The sequence below is a fragment of the Aureococcus anophagefferens genome, assembly GCF_000186865.1.
Source record: "Aureococcus anophagefferens unplaced genomic scaffold AURANscaffold_9, whole genome shotgun sequence".
In the NCBI taxonomy this organism is placed as follows: domain Eukaryota; class Pelagophyceae; order Pelagomonadales; family Pelagomonadaceae; genus Aureococcus; species Aureococcus anophagefferens.
This window is the reverse complement of record NW_008705569.1, coordinates 1,013,511-1,034,410: the sequence shown is the minus strand read 5'-3', so window position 1 is coordinate 1,034,410 and position 20,900 is coordinate 1,013,511. Positions and strand designations below refer to the sequence as shown.

General features: G+C 72.2%; 3 protein-coding genes across 3 annotated transcripts; 2 read left to right on the top strand and 1 right to left on the bottom strand.

The window, feature by feature from the left end:
* Nucleotides 1-154: 154 nt before the first annotated feature.
* Nucleotides 155-5,597, bottom strand: AURANDRAFT_64241 (hypothetical protein; the record flags this gene model as incomplete). The annotated part of the gene is made up of 4 exons (XM_009038716.1): nt 155-730; nt 1,003-2,017; nt 2,226-3,356; nt 3,595-5,597. 4 exons carry the CDS (start codon nt 5,595-5,597, stop codon nt 155-157), a joined length of 4,725 nt encoding a protein of 1,574 aa, XP_009036964.1.
* Nucleotides 5,598-13,283: 7,686 nt separating this feature from the next.
* On the top strand, nt 13,284-15,779 carry AURANDRAFT_10173 (hypothetical protein; the record flags this gene model as incomplete). The annotated part of the gene is made up of 1 exon (XM_009038815.1): nt 13,284-15,779. A coding segment is annotated over one exon (2,496 nt), but the record flags the coding sequence as incomplete, so codon positions are not given.
* A 1,812-nt stretch (nt 15,780-17,591) lies between these two features.
* Nucleotides 17,592-20,900, top strand: AURANDRAFT_64239 (hypothetical protein; the record flags this gene model as incomplete). Its single annotated transcript, XM_009038816.1, has 4 exons — nt 17,592-18,799; nt 18,917-19,301; nt 19,343-19,879; nt 20,193-20,900. The coding sequence occupies 4 exons, from the start codon at nt 17,592-17,594 to the stop codon at nt 20,898-20,900; spliced, it is 2,838 nt and encodes a 945-aa protein (XP_009037064.1).

Below are 20,900 nucleotides of genomic sequence, written 5' to 3'. Positions count from 1 at the left end.
GTCAGAAGCAACATACGCCTCAGGCTCAACATTGATGTGTTGCACCATGAAGCCGTTTTCACGAAAACCGCCGCGCGCCGCACGACTGCACTGAGCCAGGCGTGGTTCCGTCTCGAGCCACCGCTCGGTTTTACACGGCACGCGCGCGCGCGCGTCACCGGACGTTCGTGGCCTCGACCTCGAAGAGGAAGTAGTTGTAGGGGTCCTGGCGCTGGAGCTCGCGCTCGATCTGGCGCTTGGAGCCGAAGTCGTCGGGGACGGGGCCCGGCGACTTGTTCAGCGGCAGGCTGAAGGCGAGCGGCGCGGGCACGACGACGCGGCGCACGCCGCCCTTCTTCATGCCGCGCACTGCCTCGTCGAGGCCCGGCACGGCGCCGCCGCTCCCGACGGTGAAGATGAAGGGCTCGAACTTGTTGGCGATGGTCGGGTCGCCGAAGAGGAGCACGCCGCCGTCGGGGCCGGACGCGAGCTGGCCGAACGAGCTCGAGACGAAGTAGCCGTTCGACCGGCGGAGCACCCACTGGAGCGTCATCTTCGACCCGACGCCGGCGCCGGCGCCCGCGCCCTCCTTGAGGTCGATGTAGCGCACGCCGCTGTCGAGTTTCTGCATGGCGCCTACCGCCCGGCCCGCCGCCGCCGACTGCTCCACCTCGGCGGCGGCGACGGCGGGCCCGACGAGCGCCGCCGCGGCCGCGCCGGCGCCGATGCTGGGCAGGGCGCGCCGCGTCGCCTGCGGCCGCATGGCGGCGGCGGTGCCGAAAATTAGAGCAAGCATGGCTCCTGCTGCGCGCCGGTCGACCATCTTGAGGCTCTGATGCGACGGCTCCGTGGTGCGACTTCAAGCTGACGGAACCATGCCGTGCTAAAAAAAAGCGCTGCGACGGCTCCGAGTTGCGACTTCGAGCTGGCGGAACCATGCCGTGCTTCCTCAAGCAAAACACGCACGTTACACAGCCCCCCGGAAGATGGTCAGAGCGCCTCCAGGAGCTCGGAGTCGAAGACGGAGTCGAAGCTGGACATGTCGTCGAAGTCGCCCTCGTCGTCGTCGTCGTCCTCGTCGGGCTGGCCCGGCTCGGGCTCCTCGGGCGAGATGCGGATGAGCGCGACGTCGTGGTAGGCGCAGACGCGCGCCGCGCGCCGCAGGGCGGCCCGCGCGTCGCCCGCGCGCGACCGGATCCACTCGAGGCCCGACACGCGGCGGCCGCGGACGACGAAGAATCCCGTGTCGTCCGCCGGTCGCGCCGCGGCGCCCGGCGGCGACGCGGGGCAGAGCGGCGGCACGTCGGAGAAGGACGGCGCGGAGCGGCGCATGGACGCCGCCGCGCGGTGGAGGGACCGCTTCGCCGGCGCCTTCCGGACCGTCGGACCGACGTAGCCCGTGCCGAGCTTCCAGTGCTCGAGGTCCCGCGCGGCGGGCAGCCCGCGCACGCAGGCCTTGCAGACCTCCTCGGCGAAGCACGACGCGACGTCGAGCGCCGCGGCGAGGCCCCGGAGCACGGACGCGGCCCGGAGCACCGCGACCAGACTCTCGGGCAGCGCGCGGCCGTCGTCCTCGAGCAAGGGCGACGGGTGCTTCACGTTCGCGCGCCGCCGCGCCGCCGCGCCCGCGCCCGACGCCGGGTCGTGGAGCAGGAAGACGAAGACGCGCATGAGCGCCTTCCGCGTGCCGTCGTCCGCGCCCAGGCCCGCGGCCGCGATGAGCGCGTCGAGCGACGCGCGCAGGAAGCTCGGGTCCTGCGTCGCCGTGCCGTAGGCGCAGCCCGCGAAGGCCGCGCGCACGTCGTCGTCCAGCCGCTCGACGGCGCCGCCGTCCAGGAGCACGAGGTCGAAGCCGTCGGCCTGCTCCGGGTTCGGGCGCACGAGGACGTTGCCCGCGTGGGGGTCGCCGTGAAATAAGCCCTCGGCGAAGATGCCGTGGGCGAGCGCCGCCGCCAGCCGGCGGAACACGGCGGCCTTGGCGATCTTGTGCTCCTCGAGCTCGCCGACGTCGTCGACTCGGAAGCCCGCCTCGAACGACCTGTGTGGAAATCAAATCTTCAACCCGCCTTCAACGTGAGCGTATGCGACGGTTTCGACACGAGATCTTCTGCCGTGCTTCGAGAACTCAACGAGAGCAATCGATTCGTCCAAAAATCAGCCGAATCGACTTCGATTTGACCGAGCTAGAGAGTTCTGAAGTTTGGTGGGGACCCCCCAAACCAGTGGTTGATTTCCACACAGCGAACGACATCACGAGCATCGTCCGCCGCGTGTACTGGGGCAGGATCTCCGGCAGGGACACGCCGCCGCCGGGCAGCGACTCGAGCGACTCGCGCAGGTCCCGCGCGTTCGCCTCCTCGCGCCGGAAGTCGAGCTCGCGCCGACAAGCGGACGCGTACGACGCCGCGGACGCGCGCAGGTACCTCAGGTCCGTCTCGAAAAACTCCGTCGCGAGCCACACCAGGAAATAGAGCAGGCGCAGGTCCGCCTCGAAGAGGACGTCGACGCCCGGCCGCGCCAGCTTCAGCGCGACCTGGATCGTGTCGCCGCCCTGATCGTCCGACGCGGGCGCGTACGCCTCGGCCCGGTGCACCTGCGCCACGGACGCGCCCGCCGCCGCCGTCTCGTCCAGCGCGGCGAAGGGCGCGAGGCCGTCGCCGTCGCCCCGCGGCCCGACGAGGGCCTCGAGCCCGAGCGCGCGCTCCGCGTACCGGCGACGCTCGCCCGCGAGCGGCGCCGCGGGCACGCGGTCCGCGCAGTGGGCGAGCTCGAGCGCCAGCGCCCGCGGGAGCACGTCGAGGCGCGCCGACGCGTAGGTCGCCGTCTTCACCCAGAGGCCGCCGAGCTCGACGACCGTGCGCGCGACGAAGATGCCGCAGCTCTTGAAGTGGTGCTCGTCGTCGTACTTGCGCGCGCGCCGCAGCTCGTAGACGGCGACGCCCGCGGACGCCAGAATCTTCGCGCGCCGCAGCAGGGCCTGGCCCGCGGCGGACCGCGCGATGATCGACGCCACGAGGAGCCCGAGCGACCAGAGCGTGACGGGCCCGGACCGGCCGACCGTCGCGCCCGCGAGGGCCAGGAGTTTCCCCGCGCAGCGGTCCACGACCGTGAGCGCGCCCGTCGCGCCGAGGAGCCAGGCCAGGGCGACGAGGGCCTGGAGCGCCGCGGCGGCCCACGCCGCGCGCGCCTCGACGCGCGCGGCGCCGACGTTCCGGTCGCCCTCGCCGGACTTGGCCAGGAGCGCCTCCTCGACGCTCTCGCACTGGATCTTGTGCTCGGGCCAGTCGCCGCGCTGGCAGGCCTTGGAGCAGTACGTCACCTGCTTGCAGCCCGAGCATCGATAGCTCTTCTCCGCCGCGACGCCGCAGTGGGCGCAGCTGTGGAGCAGGCCCTTCATCATCATACCCGTGGTTTTGCGCGCTTCGTCCGAGGGGCGCGACCCGACGGGCGTTCCCGGCGGCGTCTCCGGCGCGCGCGGCGCGCGGGGGACCGCGGACCCGGCGGGCGCGGGGCGCGGGCGGATCTCCTCGCCACTTGGCAATTCAGTTGTGCAAGGTTCGCGGGAGCGCGCTTCACGCTGATTGGTCTATCAGTTTTAGCGCCGCGCGCCCCTACGCGAAGATGCTCGCGCCGTCCTCGTCGAGCCCGCAGTCGGACTCGAGCTTGAGCTCGCGCTTCGTGCCCTCGGCGAGGTCGATGCAGCCCGAGATGCAGTCGTAGCAGCCCATCGTCGCGTCCATGGTGTAGAGGCCGCCCTCCGTCGCGTCGTAGGTCGGGTCCAGGCAGGACTTGATGATCGACGGCGTCAGCTCGAAGGCGCTGAGCACGGGGTCGTCGCAGGCCGTCGCGGCCGGCCCCGTCCAGTCCGGCGACGAAAAGGACCGGAACGGCTTCTCGACGCAGTCCTCGACGCAGTCCAACGTCGCGTCGTAGTCGCCCGACAACCGGCACGCGACGTCGAAGGTCTCGGCGCACGCGGACGAATCGGCCTCGCAGGCATCCCGCAGGTCGTCGTAGGCGTCGATGATGCGCGCGTAGGCCTCCGCGGGGTCGTAGTCGCCGACGTTCTCGACGCCGTGGAGCGCCGGGTACTGGCCCCGGTCCGTCAGCAGCACGCCCCCCCAGGGCTTGCCCGCGACGGCGAAGCCCGCGGCCTTCTGGAGCACGGAGGGGAACGCCGTCGAGTCGGGCCAGGTGCACTCCGCGGTCTGGTAGTCGCGCTGCTTGTCCTCGTTGACGGAGAACGCGACGGGCAGCGCCGCGGTCTTGGGCGCGTCGTCGGCCGCCGGCTTCGGGAGCGCGGCGGCGGCGGGCGCGCGCTTCAGCATGAGCGCCGGCGCGCGCGTCGCCCGGGCCAGGGTCCGCAGCTCCGCGTAGAACGCGTCGCCGTCGACGAAGTCGGCGTAGTGCTCCACGGGCATCCACGACTTGCCCAGGCTCGCGTCCCACATGACGCTCGGGTCCACGGGCTCGTTGGGGTCCGCCGGCGTGCCCGCGTAGCAGGGCGCGAGGTCCGGCGACCCGAGGAAGCCCTCGTTCATGTCCCGGTAGCGGATCGTGAGGTTCCCGTAGGGGAGGATGAAGCCGACGGCCTCGCCGTCGACCTCGACGTGGGGCGGCTCGAGCTCGTTGTCCACGGTGCACAGCTCCAGCGTGCCCGCCGTGCAGGCGTCCCAGTCGGCCTGGGGCACGAGGAAGACGGACCCCCAGGAGCCGCGCGCGTTTTTCGAGTCCGTGCCGTAGAGCGCGGCCATCATGCGCGCGTTCACCGTGAAGTACTCCGTCGCGTAGTCGGACGAGATGGAGAAGTAGGACAGGTCGTAGTTCTGGAACGTCGTCTCCGACGCGTCGGACGCGTCGAAGACGTAGGGGACCACGAAGCTCACGTAGCCGTAGCGCGTCTCCGACGTGAGCGTGCCCGACTGGGTGTAGAGGTAGGTGTCGGCGCACGTGTCGAGGCCGGAGACGCCGTCGGGCACGGTCACGGACGTGAGGTACTTGGACATGCGGTACGTGTCCGCCTCGCGCCACGGGCTCGACTCCGCGCCGTGCGCCGCGGGGTCGAGCCCGCCGCGGCTCGCGGCGCGCGCCGTCGACCCGCCGCCGTAGGGCGCGTCGCGCTTGGGCAGGTTGCCCGTCGCCGCGCTGTAGGCCGTGATGGACGGGCTGCCCGCGCGGTACGGGTTCTCCACGGCCGCGCCGGCGGAGTCGTACCACGCGTAGTCCTTGTCGAAGATCGTGCCGAAGAACAGGACCGTCGTGTTGCCGTTGTAGTCCACGGAGGAGTCGTCGGGGGCGACGGCGCCGAGCCGGCGGCGCACGTCCGACGCTTTCAGCTTCCGCCGGCGGACGGCGTCGTTCGTGACGTAGAGCTGGATGGACGAGTAGGCGACCTGCATGCCGTCGCCGCCGAACTCCATGCCCGCGATGCCGCTGTAGTCGTCGTCCGCGAAGGACTCGGCGAGCACGTCCTGGTCGAAGTCGTAGTAGACGGCGTACTGGTCGACCATTTCGCCGTCGATCTCGAAGAGCCTACGGCCCCAGGAGCCGTAGTCCGCCGACGAGTAGATGCAGTCCCAGGGGTTCGACTCGAGCGTGCGCGTCGTGCCGTCGTCCATGAGCAGCACGACGCGGTCCGGCGCCTTGGACGCGTCCGCGCTCGGGTACGGGTCGTAGTTGCGGACGTCGATGGACAGCGTGTCCGTGGCCTGGATGGGCGTGTCGAACCAGATCTTGGCGCTGTAGCGCGGCATGGCGTCCGTCTTGTAGGACGACGACGACCGCAGGCTCTCGAGGCCCCGCCGCGGCGCGCCGCCCATGCCGTAGAGCAGGGCCGTCGACGCGACGGCGACGGCGGCGACGGCGGCGCGGCCCGAGCGGCCCCGCCGCCGCAGGGGCTGCCCTTCGAAGAGGGCGCTCCTCTCGGCCATGGGGGCTGCCCGGCCTTCGAAGAGCGGGCCGTCCGCCATCGAAGCACTACACCGTGTGCGAATAGGGCTCTTTTTATGTTGAGCGAAGTTCGAGTGTTTCGGAGGCTTGCCTTTGGAAGCTCTTCACCGTCGGCCAAGTTCCAAGACACAGCCCCGATTACGATGGGCTCGTACGGAGCCGTCGCGCCCGACGCCGGCGCGGCGCCCGTGCCGCGGCGGCTCGTCGCCACCTTAGCGGCGGGCCTCGCGTGCTTCGCGCTCGGCGCCACGCTGCTGAAGCCGGCGAACGCGCCCCTGCTGCGCATCCGCGACGACGAGCTCGACGACGGCATGGTCACGGAGTGCGTCGGCAAGCAGGACGCCGCGGCGCTCATCGAGGCGCTCGGCGCCGAGTTCCTCGGGTGGACGGCGCTCCCCAACCCCGCCGGCGCCGCCGTGCTCATGGACCGGGGCGCCTGGGCGCAGCTCCGCGGCGGGTCGCTCGCGGACTACGACTGGGACTACGGCGAGGCCGTGACCGACTTCCCCTACGACTACAGCGACTACGCGGCGAAGCTCGTCGCCGGCTACGACGCCCTGCTGGCGCGCGGCGCCGTCGCGAGCCCGTCGTTTTCCACGGGCTGCGACCTGACGTACTCGTCGGCGACGTCGTGCTCGGAATCGTGCGTCGAGACGGCCTTCAAGGCCTACGACGGCGGCAGGTACGCCTCGTGCGCCGACCCCGTCGAGGCCGCGTTTTCCCTGACGCCGGACCTCGTCAAGGAGTGCGTCGGCGGCGGCGACTGCTACGACTGCGTCTCGGGCTGCGTCGGCGCCGCGCGCGCGGTCTTCCTCGACTGCGGGGCGCTCGACGCCGACGCGGACCGGGAGCACGACCCCGACGCGCCGACGACGGGGTCGTAAAGGGTTTTTGCGATCGTCCCGGCTCGAGGTAGCTTTTAGAATTGCGCAGGGCGCGGCGCGCCGCGCCGCGCGCCGCGGCACGGATGATGTATTCTTCACCATTACGGCCGCGCAGACAAGCACCCAAACATGCGCCCATCGCTCGAACTTTCGAGCCGCAAGGCTGCCCCGTCGTCAGATCCGGAGCTCGGCGCGCATTACCCAGCGTTGCTGCCTCCGGTCGTCATGAGATCGACCATGGTTCTGCGCGGCGCGGTCCTGGGATTGGTCTGCGCGTCGGCGGCCAAAACGCCGTCGAGCGAGCCGACTTATTCGCCCACGTCGACGCCGGTGCCCAGTCCCGAGCCCACGGCGAGCTACCAGCCGACATCGACGTCTTCGCCGAGCCTGGAGCCGTCGCCGTCTCCGACGTACAATTCCGACGTCCCGACGCTGAGCTCCGGTCCGAGCGCCGCGCCTTCGACGTACGAGCCGACGTCGACGCCCACGGCCGCGCCGTCGCCGTCGCCTTCGACGTACCATCCGACGGCGTCTTGGCCGCCGTCGCCACAGCCCTCGACGTACCATCCGACGACGCGTCCCACTGCTACGCCGACGGCGGCGCCGAGCGTCTCGACGCCGCCGTCGTCCGCGCCGTCGTCCGTTCCCGCGCCCGCGCCGACCGCCTATCCGTTCCCGGCGCCCTCGACGTGGTCGCCGACGATCTCCTACCCACCGACCGTCGCGTCCAAGTCGCCGACGCTGGAGCCCACGCCGATGCCGACGTACACCCCCACGGCCGGAAAGCCGAGCTACATCCCCACGTACCTCCCCACGTACGCGCCCACGGCCTTCGACCCGTCGGCGACGCCGTCGGCGGCGCCCCTGCCCGTCCCCACGTACGCGCCGTCCGCCGCGCCGACCTTCTCGCGGCCGCCGTCGGCGCTGCCCTCGACGCCGCCGTCGCCCGCGCCGTCGCTGGGCCCCACGCTGCTCCCCAGCGTCTACGAGCCGTCGGCGATGCCCTCGCCGCTGCCGTCCTACGCGCCCACGCCCACGGACGTCCCGACGACGTCGCCGCCGACGACGGAGAGCGCGGCGCCGTCGACGACGCCGACGACGGACTACAAGCCGACCGCGGCGCCGCAGACGTCCAGCCCCAGCTACCCGCCGACGGCGTCTCCGACGATCTCCGCCGCGCCGAGCCTCGCCACCGTCTCGCCGTCGTACGCGCCCACGCCGGTCCCGACCGCGGCGCCGACGACGGCCGCGCCGTCGAAGACCGCGCCGCCGAGCTGGTACCACCCGACGTCCGGCCCGACGTACGGCCCGACGAGCGCCGCGCCGACGACGTTCCGCCCGACGTACGCGCCGTCCGCCGCGCCCACGAGCACGCCGAGCGAATCCCACCCGCCCACCTACGCGCCGACGCCGATCCCGTCCTCCGGCGCCCCCTCGACGCGGCCGACCTACGAGCCGAGCCCCGCGCCGACGAGCGTCGACCACACGTACCGCCCGACGCTCTCGCCGACGCCGAGCTTCCTCGAGATCCTCGCCATCGGCGTCGCGGGCACCTGCGTGTCGCTCCAGCCCTGCGACGTGACCTGGCGCACGGTCGGCGTGGCGAACTGCTCCGCGGTCGTCTTCCGGGCGTTCGCGGACGAGGCCGCGACGGACGCGCTCGTCACCGGCGTCGAGGCCAACGACGGCGCGGCGACCTACGCCATCGAGGGCTCGCGCGAGATCGCCGACTACTGGCTCACCGTGTCCTGCGAGGACGACCCGTCGAAGAGCGACGGCGGCTGGGTCGCGGTGAGCTACACGTGGGCGCCGACGCCGGCGCCGTCGCCGCGGCCGTCGCCCGCGCCGACGCGCGCGCCGACGGCCTCGTCGCTGACGGTCCTCTCCGTCGGCACGCTCTTCACCTGCGTGAGCGGCCTCGAGTGCGCCGTCGCGTGGGCCTTCACGGGCGCGCCCGGCGCCTGCGAGGAGGTGCTCGTCGTCGTATCGCGCGACGGCGAGCCGGTGGACTCGAACACGGTGGACAACGCGGGCGGCGGGTCCGTCGTCGTCTCGTCGAACGCCGAGGCCGCGACCTACGCGCTCGACCTGTCCTGCGTCGACTCGGACGTCGCCGCGGAAACCGCGGCCTTCGCCGTGTCCTATTCGCCCGCGCCGACGGCGGCGCCGTCCCGGGAGCCGACGCCGCGGCCGTCGACGGCCGCGCCCTCCGCGGCGCCGACGGCGAGGCCCGCGCCCGCGCCGACGGCCGCGCCCGCGCCCGCGCCGACGCCCGCGCCGTCCGCGCCGAGCGCCGCGCCCGCGGCGGCGCCGACGATCCCCTGCGTCGACTCGCCGAGCTGGTACAAGAACGGCGCGACCTGGAAGGACTGCGCCTGGGTCGCCGACTTTGTGCCCGACCGCTGCGACGTCGTCGGCGCGGACGGCTCGCTCGCGGCCGACGCCTGCCCGGAGGCCTGCGGCTGCCCGACGGACCCGCCGCACCCGACGCCGACGAAGGCGCCGACGTCGACGCCGACCGCGGCGCCGTCCGCGTCGCCCGCGCCGTCCGCGCCCCTCGTCCGCGATTCCCGCGTCTTCCTTTCTTCTTCTCGTCGCACGGCCCGTCGTCCCAGGTCGCGGTGGGCGTCAACGCGAGCATCGTCTTCGAGGACCTCGCCGTCGACGACTTCGACGCGGACGCCTTCGCCGACGCGCTCGTCGAGGTCGTGGACTCTCTCAACTCGCCGGACCAGGTGCTCCGCGCGTCCGCGGCGTCCGCCGCGCGGCGGCGCCTCGACGACGGCGGCGCCGTCGTGTCGTTCACGGTCCTCACGTTCGCGGCCCACGAGGGCGACGCCGCGGCCGCGTTCGACGCGCTCGTCGACGAGCTCGAGGGCGCCGTCGACGCCGGCGGCGCGCTCGAGGCCGCGCTCGAGGGCACGTCGATGGCCGGCGCGACCGTCGACGCGGACGCGTCCAGGGAGCTCCTCGCGTCGTCGTCGACCTACCGCGTCGTCGTCAAGACCGGCGCGAAGCCGCCGCTGCCCGCGCCGCGGCCGACGACCGCGGCGCCGTCGCGGCGGCCGACGGTCGTCCCCGGCCACCCGACGGCGGCGCCCGCGCCCGCGCCGGCGCCCCGGCCGACGCCCGCGCCCGCGAAGGCGACGACGGCGGCCGCCGCCGCCGACGAGGACGACGACGACGGCGGCGCGGACGCCGCGAGCGGCACGGTGATCCTCCTCGTCGTCGTCGGCGCGTTCCTGCTCCTCGGCTTCCTCGCGATGGCCTACCTCCACTTCCGGTCGAGCTCGCCGGACTTCGTGGAGAAGGACGAGGCCGAGAGCCCCGACGTCGACGTCGAGGACCCCATCAGGGCAGCAAAAGAGAGCGAAATTCCCAACTTCAAAGGCTTCGATCTCGGCCATTTTTCACTCGTTTCGGCTGATTTTTGGACGAGCGATCATCTCTCGGAACGGTCTCGAAGCGTGGATGCTTTTTCCGGAACGCGCGCGCGCGGAACACTCACGTTGAAGCGACGTTGAATCACCCTTTTGCTGCCCAGGACCCCATCCTCGAGAAGGAGATCGTCATCGACGACGCGTCGCCGGCGGCGAAGCGGGTGAAGAAGAAGACCAAGTCGAAGCAGCTCAGCCTCGGCGAGGCGCCGGAGGGCTACGAGGACTGGCTCGCGTCGCAGATCGACGGCGACGCGCCCGCGCCCGCGGCGCCCGCGGACGCGGAGGCGCCCGCGGCCGCGGAGGCGGACGCCGCGCCGGAGGCGGCCGCGGCGGCGGAGGCGGCCGAGCCGGAGGCGACCGCCGAGCCGGAGGCGGCCGCGGCTGCCGGGGCGGCCGCGGCGGCGGAGGCGGTCGCTGAGCCAGAGGCGCCCGCGGCCGCGGCCGCGGAGGCGCCCGCGGCCGCGGAGGCGGAGGCGCCCGCGGCGGCGGAGGCGCCCTTCGCGGCCATGGCCTCGGCGCTCGAGGCCGCGCCCGCGGCGCCCGAGGAGCCGGAGGCCGAGGCCGCGCCGGAGCCCGAGGCCGCGCCGGAGGCGGAGGCCGCGCCCGAGCCGGAGGCGCCGCCGGAGCCCGAGCCGGAGGCGGCGTCCGCCGTGCCCGCGGCGGCCGCCGTCGGCGCGGCGGCGGCGGCGGCGGCGGCCGGCGCGCCCGCGGGGCCGCCGCCGTTCCCGGCCGGGCGCGTGGGCCTCGGCTGCGTCGCCCTGGGCGGCGCCAAGTTCGCCGTGGACCGGCGCGGCGGCCACTTCGCGGCGACGCTCTTAGGCGCCGCGGGCGCCGGCGGCGCGCCCGTCGTCGCGCACGCGTGGCTCGAGGACGGCGCCGGCGCGAAGCTGGGCGACTGCGACGTCGAGCGCGACGGCGACGTCTGGACGCTCGTGGCGCCGACCGCGGGCCCCGTCCTCGTGCTCCAGGTCACGGGCGGCGACGCGGCCCGCGTCGCCACGCGCGGCGACGCGGCGCCGACGCGCGGCGGCATCCTCGCGCCGCTCCACGTGAGCGGCGACGACGCGGGCTACCTCGAGATGAAGCTCGCGGGCGACGGGGCCATCGAGGCCTGGCTCACGGGGCCGGACCACGCGCCCCTGAACATCGCGGCGACGGCCTTCGTCGCCGTCAAGGTCCCCAAGTTCGGGCGGGCCGTGAAGCTCGCGCCGCGCGACCTCGAGGCCAACGCCGACGGGAGCGGCGCGGCGCGCCTCCGCGACGGGAAGACGGACTACTTCGTCTTCCCCGGGGCCACGGGCGCCGACGCGGCCTGGCTCGCCGGCGACGGCTGGACCGCGGCCGTCGAGGTCCGCGCGCGCGACGACGGCCGCGTGCTCGAGGCCGACGCGTTCGTCCTCGAGCCCCTCCCCTGATGATCGACCCCCGCTCCTCCCTGCATGTATAACCCGCGCGCGCGCCTAGCAGATCGTGCAGAAGCCGGACATGGGCAGGAGCCGGGCCTTCTTCTTCCGGAAGCGCCGCTTCTTCGCGTCGGGCCGCGAGAACCAGTCCGGGCGCATGAAGGACAGGACCTCGTGCCAGGCGCAGGTCGGCAGGGCCCGGTGCGCCTGCGACGGGGCGCGCGCCGTCGGGAAAGGAACGATGCGCGAACTGGGCGCCGCGCGGCGACGAGCAGCAGGAACGCGGCGGCCTTGAACTCGTCGGGGTAGTCGCGGTGCGTCTTCGGCGTCCACACTTCGAGGCGGAACGTGAGCCGGTGCTCGCGGCGCTCGCCGGGCCGGCCCGACGGCCCCCGCGGGAGCACGAGGGGCGAGAACTTGACGGAGATGAGGCGCTCGCTCCGGTACCTGGGGGGTGGGATCCGCGCCTCGTCGCCCGCGCGCCGCGCGTCGCGAACGCCCGTCGGGCGCCGGCCCGCGTGCGCGGTCGCGTCGACGCGCGTGATCTTCAGGAGCTCGTTCTCGAAGGGCCCGACGAGGGACCCGCCGACGCGGAGCAGGCCCACGAGGTGGCGCCTGAAGAGAAGGCGCGTTCGCGGGAAACGAGACGCGGGGCCCGGGGAGCCCGCTTCGCGCCGTCGTCCGCGACGCCCGCGCCGACGTAGACGCGGTCGTAGGCGCCCGGCGCGTCGAGGCGCAGGGCGTTGCCCCGCAGGAACTCGGCCGGCAGCGGCGCGCCCTTGGCCGCGTAGGTCCGGTTCGCGCCGCGCGCGAACGCGACCAATTCTTCCCGCGCCTCGACGCCGTGGTTGCCGCCGCCGCCGCCGCCGAGGAGCACGCCCGCCTAGGAAGCGCGCCATCGTGTTCCCGGTCGAAAGCCACGGGACGCCGACGCCCGCGATGGTGCTGAGGTAGCCCGTGCCGGAGCCGACGTGGAGGAAGCGGTGGCCCCGCCGCAGGGCCAACGCCTCGAGCGCGACGCCGTAGATGAACGGGGCGGACAGGTGGAAGTTGCCCACGCGCAGCGGGGCGTTGGCGTAGGCCCGCGACCGGTGGCCGTGGGGGACGAAGTCGCCGCGGTCCACGGCGCTGAAGGCGTCGATGACCTGGGGGATTTTGGGGCTGGGTGCCCCGGTTCTGGGGCTGGCGTCGTACCTCCTGCGACACGAGGACGCGCTGGTCCACGAGGGCCTCGACGAGCGCCTCGTGCGACGACATGCCCGCCGGCGCGAGGGCGCGCGACGTCGCCTCGGGATTTGTTCTTGGGTGGGCAATGCTCGGCGGGCAGCTCGAGTACGAACGAACGCACCCGCGATATTGAAGGTGTTTGAGGTCGGCATTGAATTAGCTTGCCCCTGGTTCCGGGCGAGATGGCTGCGCCAAGGTGCAGTTCCGCGGGCTCGTCGACATCGAGCCGCCCGTGTCTCGCGCGGGGCGTGGCGCTCTGCTTCCTCGGCTGGGCCGCGTCCACCGGCGCGCTGGCGCTGTCGACGAAAACCCCGGTGAAGAAGGCGCCCCGCCCGCCGGGCACGAACGTCCTCCGGCGGAAGAACCCGGACCTCTTCGACGCGGCGTCCCCCGACGCGACGCCCGCCGCGGCCCTGCGCAAGCCGGAAGTCATGGCGCCCGCCGGCGGCTGGCCCCAGCTCCGCGCCGCCGTCGCCAACGGCGCCGACGCGGTCTACTTCGGCCTGTCGACGCACAGCGCGCGCGCGCGGGCGACGAACTTCGACGAGGGCGCCGAGCTCGACGACGTCGTCGCGTACTTGAGACACCACGAGGTCAAGGGCTACGTCGCGCTGAACACGCTCGCGTTCGACGACGAGTTCGACGCCGTGGAGGCGCTGATCCGGCGCTGCGATGCCGCGGGCGTCGACGCGATCATCGTCCAGGACCTCGGGGTCATGGCTTTGGCGAAAGCCGTCGCGCCGGGCCTGCCCGTGCACGCGTCGACGCAGCAGTCCATCGCGTCGGCCGACGGCGCGGAGTTCGCGCGGGCCCGCGGCGCGACGCGGGTTGTGGTTGGAAGAGAACTTTCCACGGCGGAGATCGCGGCCGTCGTCGCGCACACGGCGGCCGAGGTCGAGTGCTTCGTCCACGGCGCGCTCTGCGTGTCCTGGTCCGGTCAGTGCCTGAGCTCCGAGGCCTGGGGCGGCCGGTCCGCGAACCGCGGCCAGTGCGCGCAGGCCTGCCGTTTACCGTACGAGGTGCTCGTCGACGGCGCGGGCGACCAGGCCGACGGCGCGGCGACGCTGAACTACGCTCTAAGCCCCCAGGACCTCTGCGGCCTCGAGGACGTCGAGGCACTCACAAAAGCCGGCGTCCACTGCCTGAAGATTGAGGGACGGCTCAAGGACGAGCGCTACGTCGCGGCGACGACGCGCGCGTACCGGGAAGCGGTGGACGCCGCGTGGGCGAAGCTGCGCGGCGACGACGCGGACGCGACACCGACGGTCTCGCGGAGCGACCTCGCCCAGGTCTTCAGCCGGGGCCAGAGCGGCGACGTCGACGGTCTGAGCGCGGGCTTCCTCCGGGGCCCGCGGCACCAGAGTTTAGTGGTAGGAAACGCGCCGCGCCACCGCGGCGTCTACGTCGGCGAGGTGCTGAGCGTCGCGCCCGCGACGAAGAAGCAGGGGCTCACGCTGCGCGTCCGCTCCGAGCTCGAAGATCTGAAGCGCGGCGACGGCGTCGTGATCGACGGCGGCGCGGACCACGCGCGTGACGAGGTCGGCGGCGCCTTGTACGACGTGAAACAGGTCGCAGGCGGCTTCGACGTGACCTTCGCCAAGGCCGTCGCCGCCAGGCCCTGGGTCCGCGCGGGCGCGCGCGTCTGGCGCACCGCGGACGCCGCCGTCGACGCGAAGCTCCGGGGCCTCGCGTCGTCGAAACCTCTGAGGAGGACGGAGGTCGACGTGCGCGTCTCCGTCGACGGCGGCGAGCTCGTCGTGGAGATCGACGACGGCGTTCGCGTCGGCGCCGCGAAAACGCCGGTCGTTCCGGCACAAGACCGGCCGCTCGACGAAGCGAGCGTCGCCAAGGCTCTGGGCCAGCTCGGGGACACGCCCTGGGCGCCGGCGTCCGTCGACATCAACCTCGGTGGCGGCGCCTGGTGGTGCCGCGCGGCCGACGTCAAGGACGCGCGGCGCCGCGCCGTCGAGTCGCTCCGGGCGCTCCGGGCGCCGGCGCGCGCGTCGGCGCGCGCGCCGCCGGGCGCGGCGCGCGCGCTCCTCGAGCGGGGCGACGGCTCGCTCCTCGACGACGGCTTCGACGAGTCGCTCCTCGAGTTCAAGGTCGGCGTCGCCGTCCTCGTGCGCGACCTCGACCAGTGCGCGGCCGCCGTCGACTACGCTCTAACGACGCCGCCGTCCGACGACTTCGCCGTCGACGAGGTCGTGCTCGACTTCCTCGAGCTCAAGGGTTTGCGGGAGGCCGTCGCGGCGATCCGGGAGCGCGCGCCGGGCCTCAACGTCGTCGTCGCGGCCCCGCGGATCTCGCTCCCGGGCGAGGACGGCGCTTTGGAGAAGCTCTTGGCGCTCGGCCCCGACGCGCTTTTAGCGAGGTCCCCGGGCCAGCTCCGCTACTTCGCCGGCCGCGACGTCGAGCTCCGGGGCGACTTCTCGCTCAACGCGGCCAACGCGCTCACGGCGAACGACCTCTTCGACGACGCCGCGGCTTTAACGCGCCTCACGCCCGCGCACGACCTCGGCGGCGCGGCCGTCGCGCGCCTCGCGCGGCGCCTCACGCCGTCGCGCCGGGCGAAGCTCGAGGCCGTCGCGCACCAGCACCTGCCCATCTTCCACGCGAGCCACTGCCTCTACGCGCGGCACCTGTCCAAGGGCGACTCGTTCGAGAACTGCGGCCACGTCTGCGAGCGGCACACGATCCACCTGCGGGACGAGGCCGGCGCGGACCACGTCGTGCTCGCGGACATGGGCTGCCGGAACACGGTGTTCAACGCCCAGGCCCAGTCCGCGGCGGACGCGCTGGGATCGTGGCTCGACGCGGGCATCTCGAGGTACCGCGTCGAGTTCGTCGACGAGTCGCCGGCCGCCGTCGCCGCCGTCCTCGGCGCCTACCGCGACCTCTTTCTGAGCCGCGGCGAGCTGCCGGAGCCGCTCTGGAGCCTGCTCGCCGACGTGCCGGACGCGAACGGCGCGCCGCAGGGCGCGGGCGTCGGCTCGCTCAAGGACGGCGAGCGCAAGTCCGGCAAGGCGCGCAAGACGACGGGCCAGCACCGGGCCCACTACAAGTAACCCGTATTCGACCGCGGTCTCTAGATTGCGACGTTACGGTAGATCCGACCGCGCGCGCGCGCGCGCGCGTACAGCCTCCGGGTCCGGGAGGGGCTCGCCGCGGCGGGTCGCGTCCCCGAGCGCAAACATTTGCGCCTCGAGGTCGGCGAACGTCATCTGGTGTTTCTCGTCGCCGAAGGTCTCATTCATGTACGCCAAGGTCTTCTGCATAGCCACGTCGTACGCTACGCGGCTGCGCTTGACCTTCGCGCGGTCGCTTTCCGCGAGCTCCTCGAGAGCTTCGCGCATCGCCCGCCCGTAGTCGTCCACGCTCGCGTGTCGCCATCCGGTCTCCGATTCGGGGGGGGGGTGCTGTCGCGCCGGCGCGGCAGCGTCGAGCTTGTCGAGAAGCGTCAAGACATACAGCGCGCCGCTGAGATCGGGGTTCTGATGAAAGCTCTCGTACTGCATCTGCATCTCGCTACAATACATCACGCGCTCCGACACTTCAGCATGCTGTGTATCACTCATTCGCTCATCCTTGCGCTTGATGGCTTGCTCGCGTAAGCCACGTTTATTCATCATGGTCGTGTGTTCGCTGATGAGCCAATCGCTGCCATCCTCCTTCTCGAGCTGACAGCCGCCGCCCGTCTGTCTGAGAATCGCCGCCACGCTATCGCGCACCATCTCCTCCGTCAGCGCGCCCTTCATCGCTGCGCTCACGATGAAAGGATCATCCGTAACAAGCGCCAGTGCGCGCCGGAACGCGTCCGAAATTTGCCCGATCTTCGGTGAGCCAGCCAAGGCCTCATTCAACATGGCCGCTGTTTTTCTGAACATTTCGCCAGGCCACCAATCGTCGTCCGTCTGTCTGAGAATCGCTGACACGCTATCGCGCAGCATCGCCGTCGTCAGCGCCCCCTTTTTCGCCGCGCTCACGACCATATCGCTTTCCATGGCGAGCCGCACCGCCACCGATACGGTCGACTCCGTCGCTGGCACCGGCTCGGCGGGCGAGTGGTTCCGAATCAGGAACGCGGTGAAGGCGAAGTGGACGACTTCTTGACTCTCCGCATCCAGCAGGTTCGACTCTTCGTCGAGTCCCAGCGTCTCCATGAGCCCCCGTTGAAAGCTGTTGACGAGATCGATCATGAGCTTCCCGTTTTCGTTGAGGGAGTTCGAATCGATGACGTTCTCCCGCAACAATCTCTGGATGTTCGGGTTGCTCTCCAGGACCGCCTCCGCTGCGCGCTTCACCGACTGCACGTCTCGGGCCCGATCCTGCTCCTCCTTTATCGACTCGCGAAAGCTTGGCACGGCTGGGCTGGAAGAGCGCGCTTGTTCCACCCCTTCTTTAAATTTAAGCTCGGCGGCCGGCCGACCGAGTTTTTTAACAACTGCTTCGAAGTTCGGAAGAGTCTCGGGCATGAACTTGTCGATCATTTCCGCTGCGACGCCCGCGTCCTCCATTGTGCGACGGAGGAAAGACTCGACGCTCATGTCTCAGCCGCCTCAATTATGCCAAAAGCTCGCATCCCATGCTGGCAGCCCGATATGACGAGGCAAGTTGAACTTCATATTGCAGCCCTCAAAACACTCGCAGCCATCTCTCGCAGCCATCGTCGCACTCCGTGGTGCAAGGCGCAGCGCAAGCATTGCGCAGCCATGCGAGCCGTGCCACTGCTGCCGCTGCTGTGCTTCGCCTGGGCGCCGCCGCGCCGCCGCTGCGTCGTCGCGCCGGCGCGCCGCGGCGCCGTCATGCTGGGCGCGGCGCCGCCCGCGGCGACGCCGCCCGAGCGCCGCGGCGTCGTCGCGCGGCTGCGCGTCGCCGGCCTGTTCCTGCGCTACTACGCGAGCCCCGTCGCGCTCGCGGCGCTGAGCGTCGCGCTGGCGCCGCGGGCCCGCGCGGCGCGGCGCGGCGCGGGCGCGGCGCCGCGCGACGCGGCGCTCGCGCTCTGGCGCGGGTCCAAGGGCGGCGGCGGCAAGGTCGAGGCGCGCTGCGCCTACTTCCTCGACGCCCTGGGCCCCTGGCGCCGCGTGCGGACGTTCCGGAGTCTGGCCTTCGACCGCGCGCAGCGCGAGCCCGGCGCGGCGCCCTACTCCTACGCGGCCTTCCACGTCGCCTGCGCGGCCTGCCTCGCGGCGCCGGAGGCTACGCGCGAGGTGCCCGCGGCGGCGGCCGCCGACGCGTTCCGCGACGCGACGCCCGTCATGTGCGCGGCGCTCCAAGACGCGCCCGGGAACATGGCCGGCGAGGGCAAGCTGCTGAACATCTACCACACGTTGCAGCGCGCGCTGGATCTGGACGTCGCCGGCGACGTCGTCGAGCTCGGCTGCCACGCGGGCACGACGGCGTCGATGCTCGCCTGCGTGCTGCGGCGCCGCGCGCCGGGGAAGCGGCTCCACCTCTACGACTCCTTCGAGGGGCTCCCCGCGGGCGACGCCGGCAGCGGCGACCCGCCGGCCTACGGCGCGCGCCGCGGGTCCATGCGGGCGTCCGTGGCGGCGGTCGCGGAGAACTTCGCGCGCGCGGGGCTGCCGCCGCCGGGCGACGTCCACGTCGGCTGGTTCTCCGAGACGACGACGAGCGACGCGTCGGGCGAGAACCCGCGCGAGATCGCGTTCGCGCACCTCGACGGCGACCTCTACGGGTCCATCCTCGAGTCGCTCGCCTTCGTCTACCCGCGGCTCGCGCGCGGCGCGCTCGTCGTCGTCGACGACTACTGCGACCCGGCGATCCTCCACCGCCACGACATCTTCCCGGGCGCGTACCGCGCGTGCGCGGACTTCTTCGCGGACAAGCCCGAGTCCATGGTCGTGTTGCCGGCGCCCCACCCGGGCTACGCCTTCCCGATGCAGTACGAGTGCCACGCGTACTTCCAGAAGCTCTGATTAACGTTAACTTGCCGTAAAGGTGACCATTCAAAAAACGCATCGAGCATGGGCTGGTAGGCTGCCCACATCGCAGGCCGCCGCGACTTCGGTGGGAGGCCGTCGCGCAACGACTGCGACGATGAGAATTTCTCGCGCTACGTCGTGCTGGCCTGCGCGCGCTGCGGCTCGACGTGGCTCGACCAGCTCATCGCGTCGCACCCCTGCGCCATCAGCCAGCACGAGAATCTGGCGATCAAGGACAACGCCGTCGTCGGCGCCGGCGCGTCCCCGGACGAGTGGCGCGCCGCGCAGGACGCGGCCTTCGCGAAGATCGAGGCCGAGGCGCGCGCCATCCGGCACAAGCGGCAGGCGTTCGCCGGCTGCGACCGCGTCTTCGTCGGCGGCAAATTGCCCTACGAGAAGCTCTACGCCATCCCCGACTGCTCGGGCCGGGACAAACCCTGCTTCTGGGACACGCGCGAAAACGGCGCCGTCGCGCGCGTCCCCGGGGAAACGACGCGCCCCCCCGCAGCATGGTCGAGATGCTGTCGCCGGCCGCGTCGCCGGCCGCGGCGCCCGCGAAGCTCGTGCTCCTTTTAAGGTCCAACTACTTCGACCGCTACCTCTCGCACATCATTGAAAAGGGCGCCTTCGGCGCGCGCCACGGCTGCCGGGTCGGCGACGCGGCGCCGTGTTTAAAACAAAACTCGACGACGCTCGCCGCGTCGACGCGCCGCGAGAAGCTCGCGCTCGTCGCGGCGGTCCGCCGGTTCCAGCGGGCCTACGAGGACCTGCGGGCGACGATCTTCGCCGCGGCCGAAAAGACGAAGACGCACCTCGCCTTCGTGACCTACGAGGACATGCTCCGCGACGAGAAAATCGTCGAGCGGCAACTCCTGCCGTTCCTCGGCCTCCCGCCGGCGCCCCTCTACTCGCCCACGCTGAAGCGGAGCGGCGAGCTCGCGAAGCGCGACATGATCGACAACTACGACGACGTGCGCGGCGCGCTCGAGCTCGGCGGGATGAAGGACCTCGACCTCCTCGCCGACGAGGCCGCGCGGGACGTCGAGCCGCGCGTCGTCCGGCTAAACTGCTACTAAATCAAAATTTAATATAAATTATCCTAGATCCGCCCGACGGGGCGACGCGCTACTTCCGTGCCTCTTTGTCTTGAGTGGGACTTCAGGGGGGGTCCTGAGGCAATTTTTTTGCCACTGGCACAGGCGCATCACAATCATTCTCTCTGCCGCCGCCGTCGGCGCTCGTCGTCTTCTCACAGTTGCGACGCGTCGTCACATGCGAGTCCTCGTCGCCGTCCTCGCGACGGCCGTCCTCGGCGATAACTATCACGACGAGATGGCGCGGGTCCAAACCCGGCGCCGCCGGCACCAGGAGGCCCAGGACTTTTGCCTCGACGGCGGGCGCCGGCTCCTCGCGGCGTACGAGCGCGACCACTGGAGCGCCGGCAACGGCGGCGACGAGGAGATCGGCTGGCCGCCGCTGCTCCTCGCCGGCATCGAGCACTGCGGCGCGGCGGCCGTCGCGCGCGAGGCGACGCGGGGCGGCGGGGGCGCCGAGGGGTGCCATCGCGAGACGATGGAGTGGATCGAGATGAACGTCGCGGCGATGTACCACAACATGGCCGTGTCGGCCTTTTACGCGCTCGAGCTCGAGCACGAAAACCGCCACGCGGGCGCGACGGACGTGCCGCCCCTCGCCGCCGAGCGGGAGGAGATCGACGAGGTGGCGCAGTACGTGGCGAGCGCCGACGCGTTCTTCGACGTCGCGGGTACGTGCGACGAGCGGAACCGCGACGTCATCGCGGCGAACCGGGAGCGGCACGAGGCGCTGCGGCCGCGCGTCGCGAACCTCGCGGTCGAGATCCGCGACGAGCTCGCCGCGGAGCGGACGCGCCTGACGACGCCCGAGGGGCACGCGGAGATCCAGGGCGAGTGCCCCTGGCAGATCTACGCCATCGCCGAGGCGGCCGAGGAGAAGCTCTACCCGGACGTGCGATCGCACGTGCCCCTCCGCACGCTGGAGGACAACCTCGAGTCGCTCTTCCCCCACCACAAGCACCGGAAGCGCGGCGCGACGTAA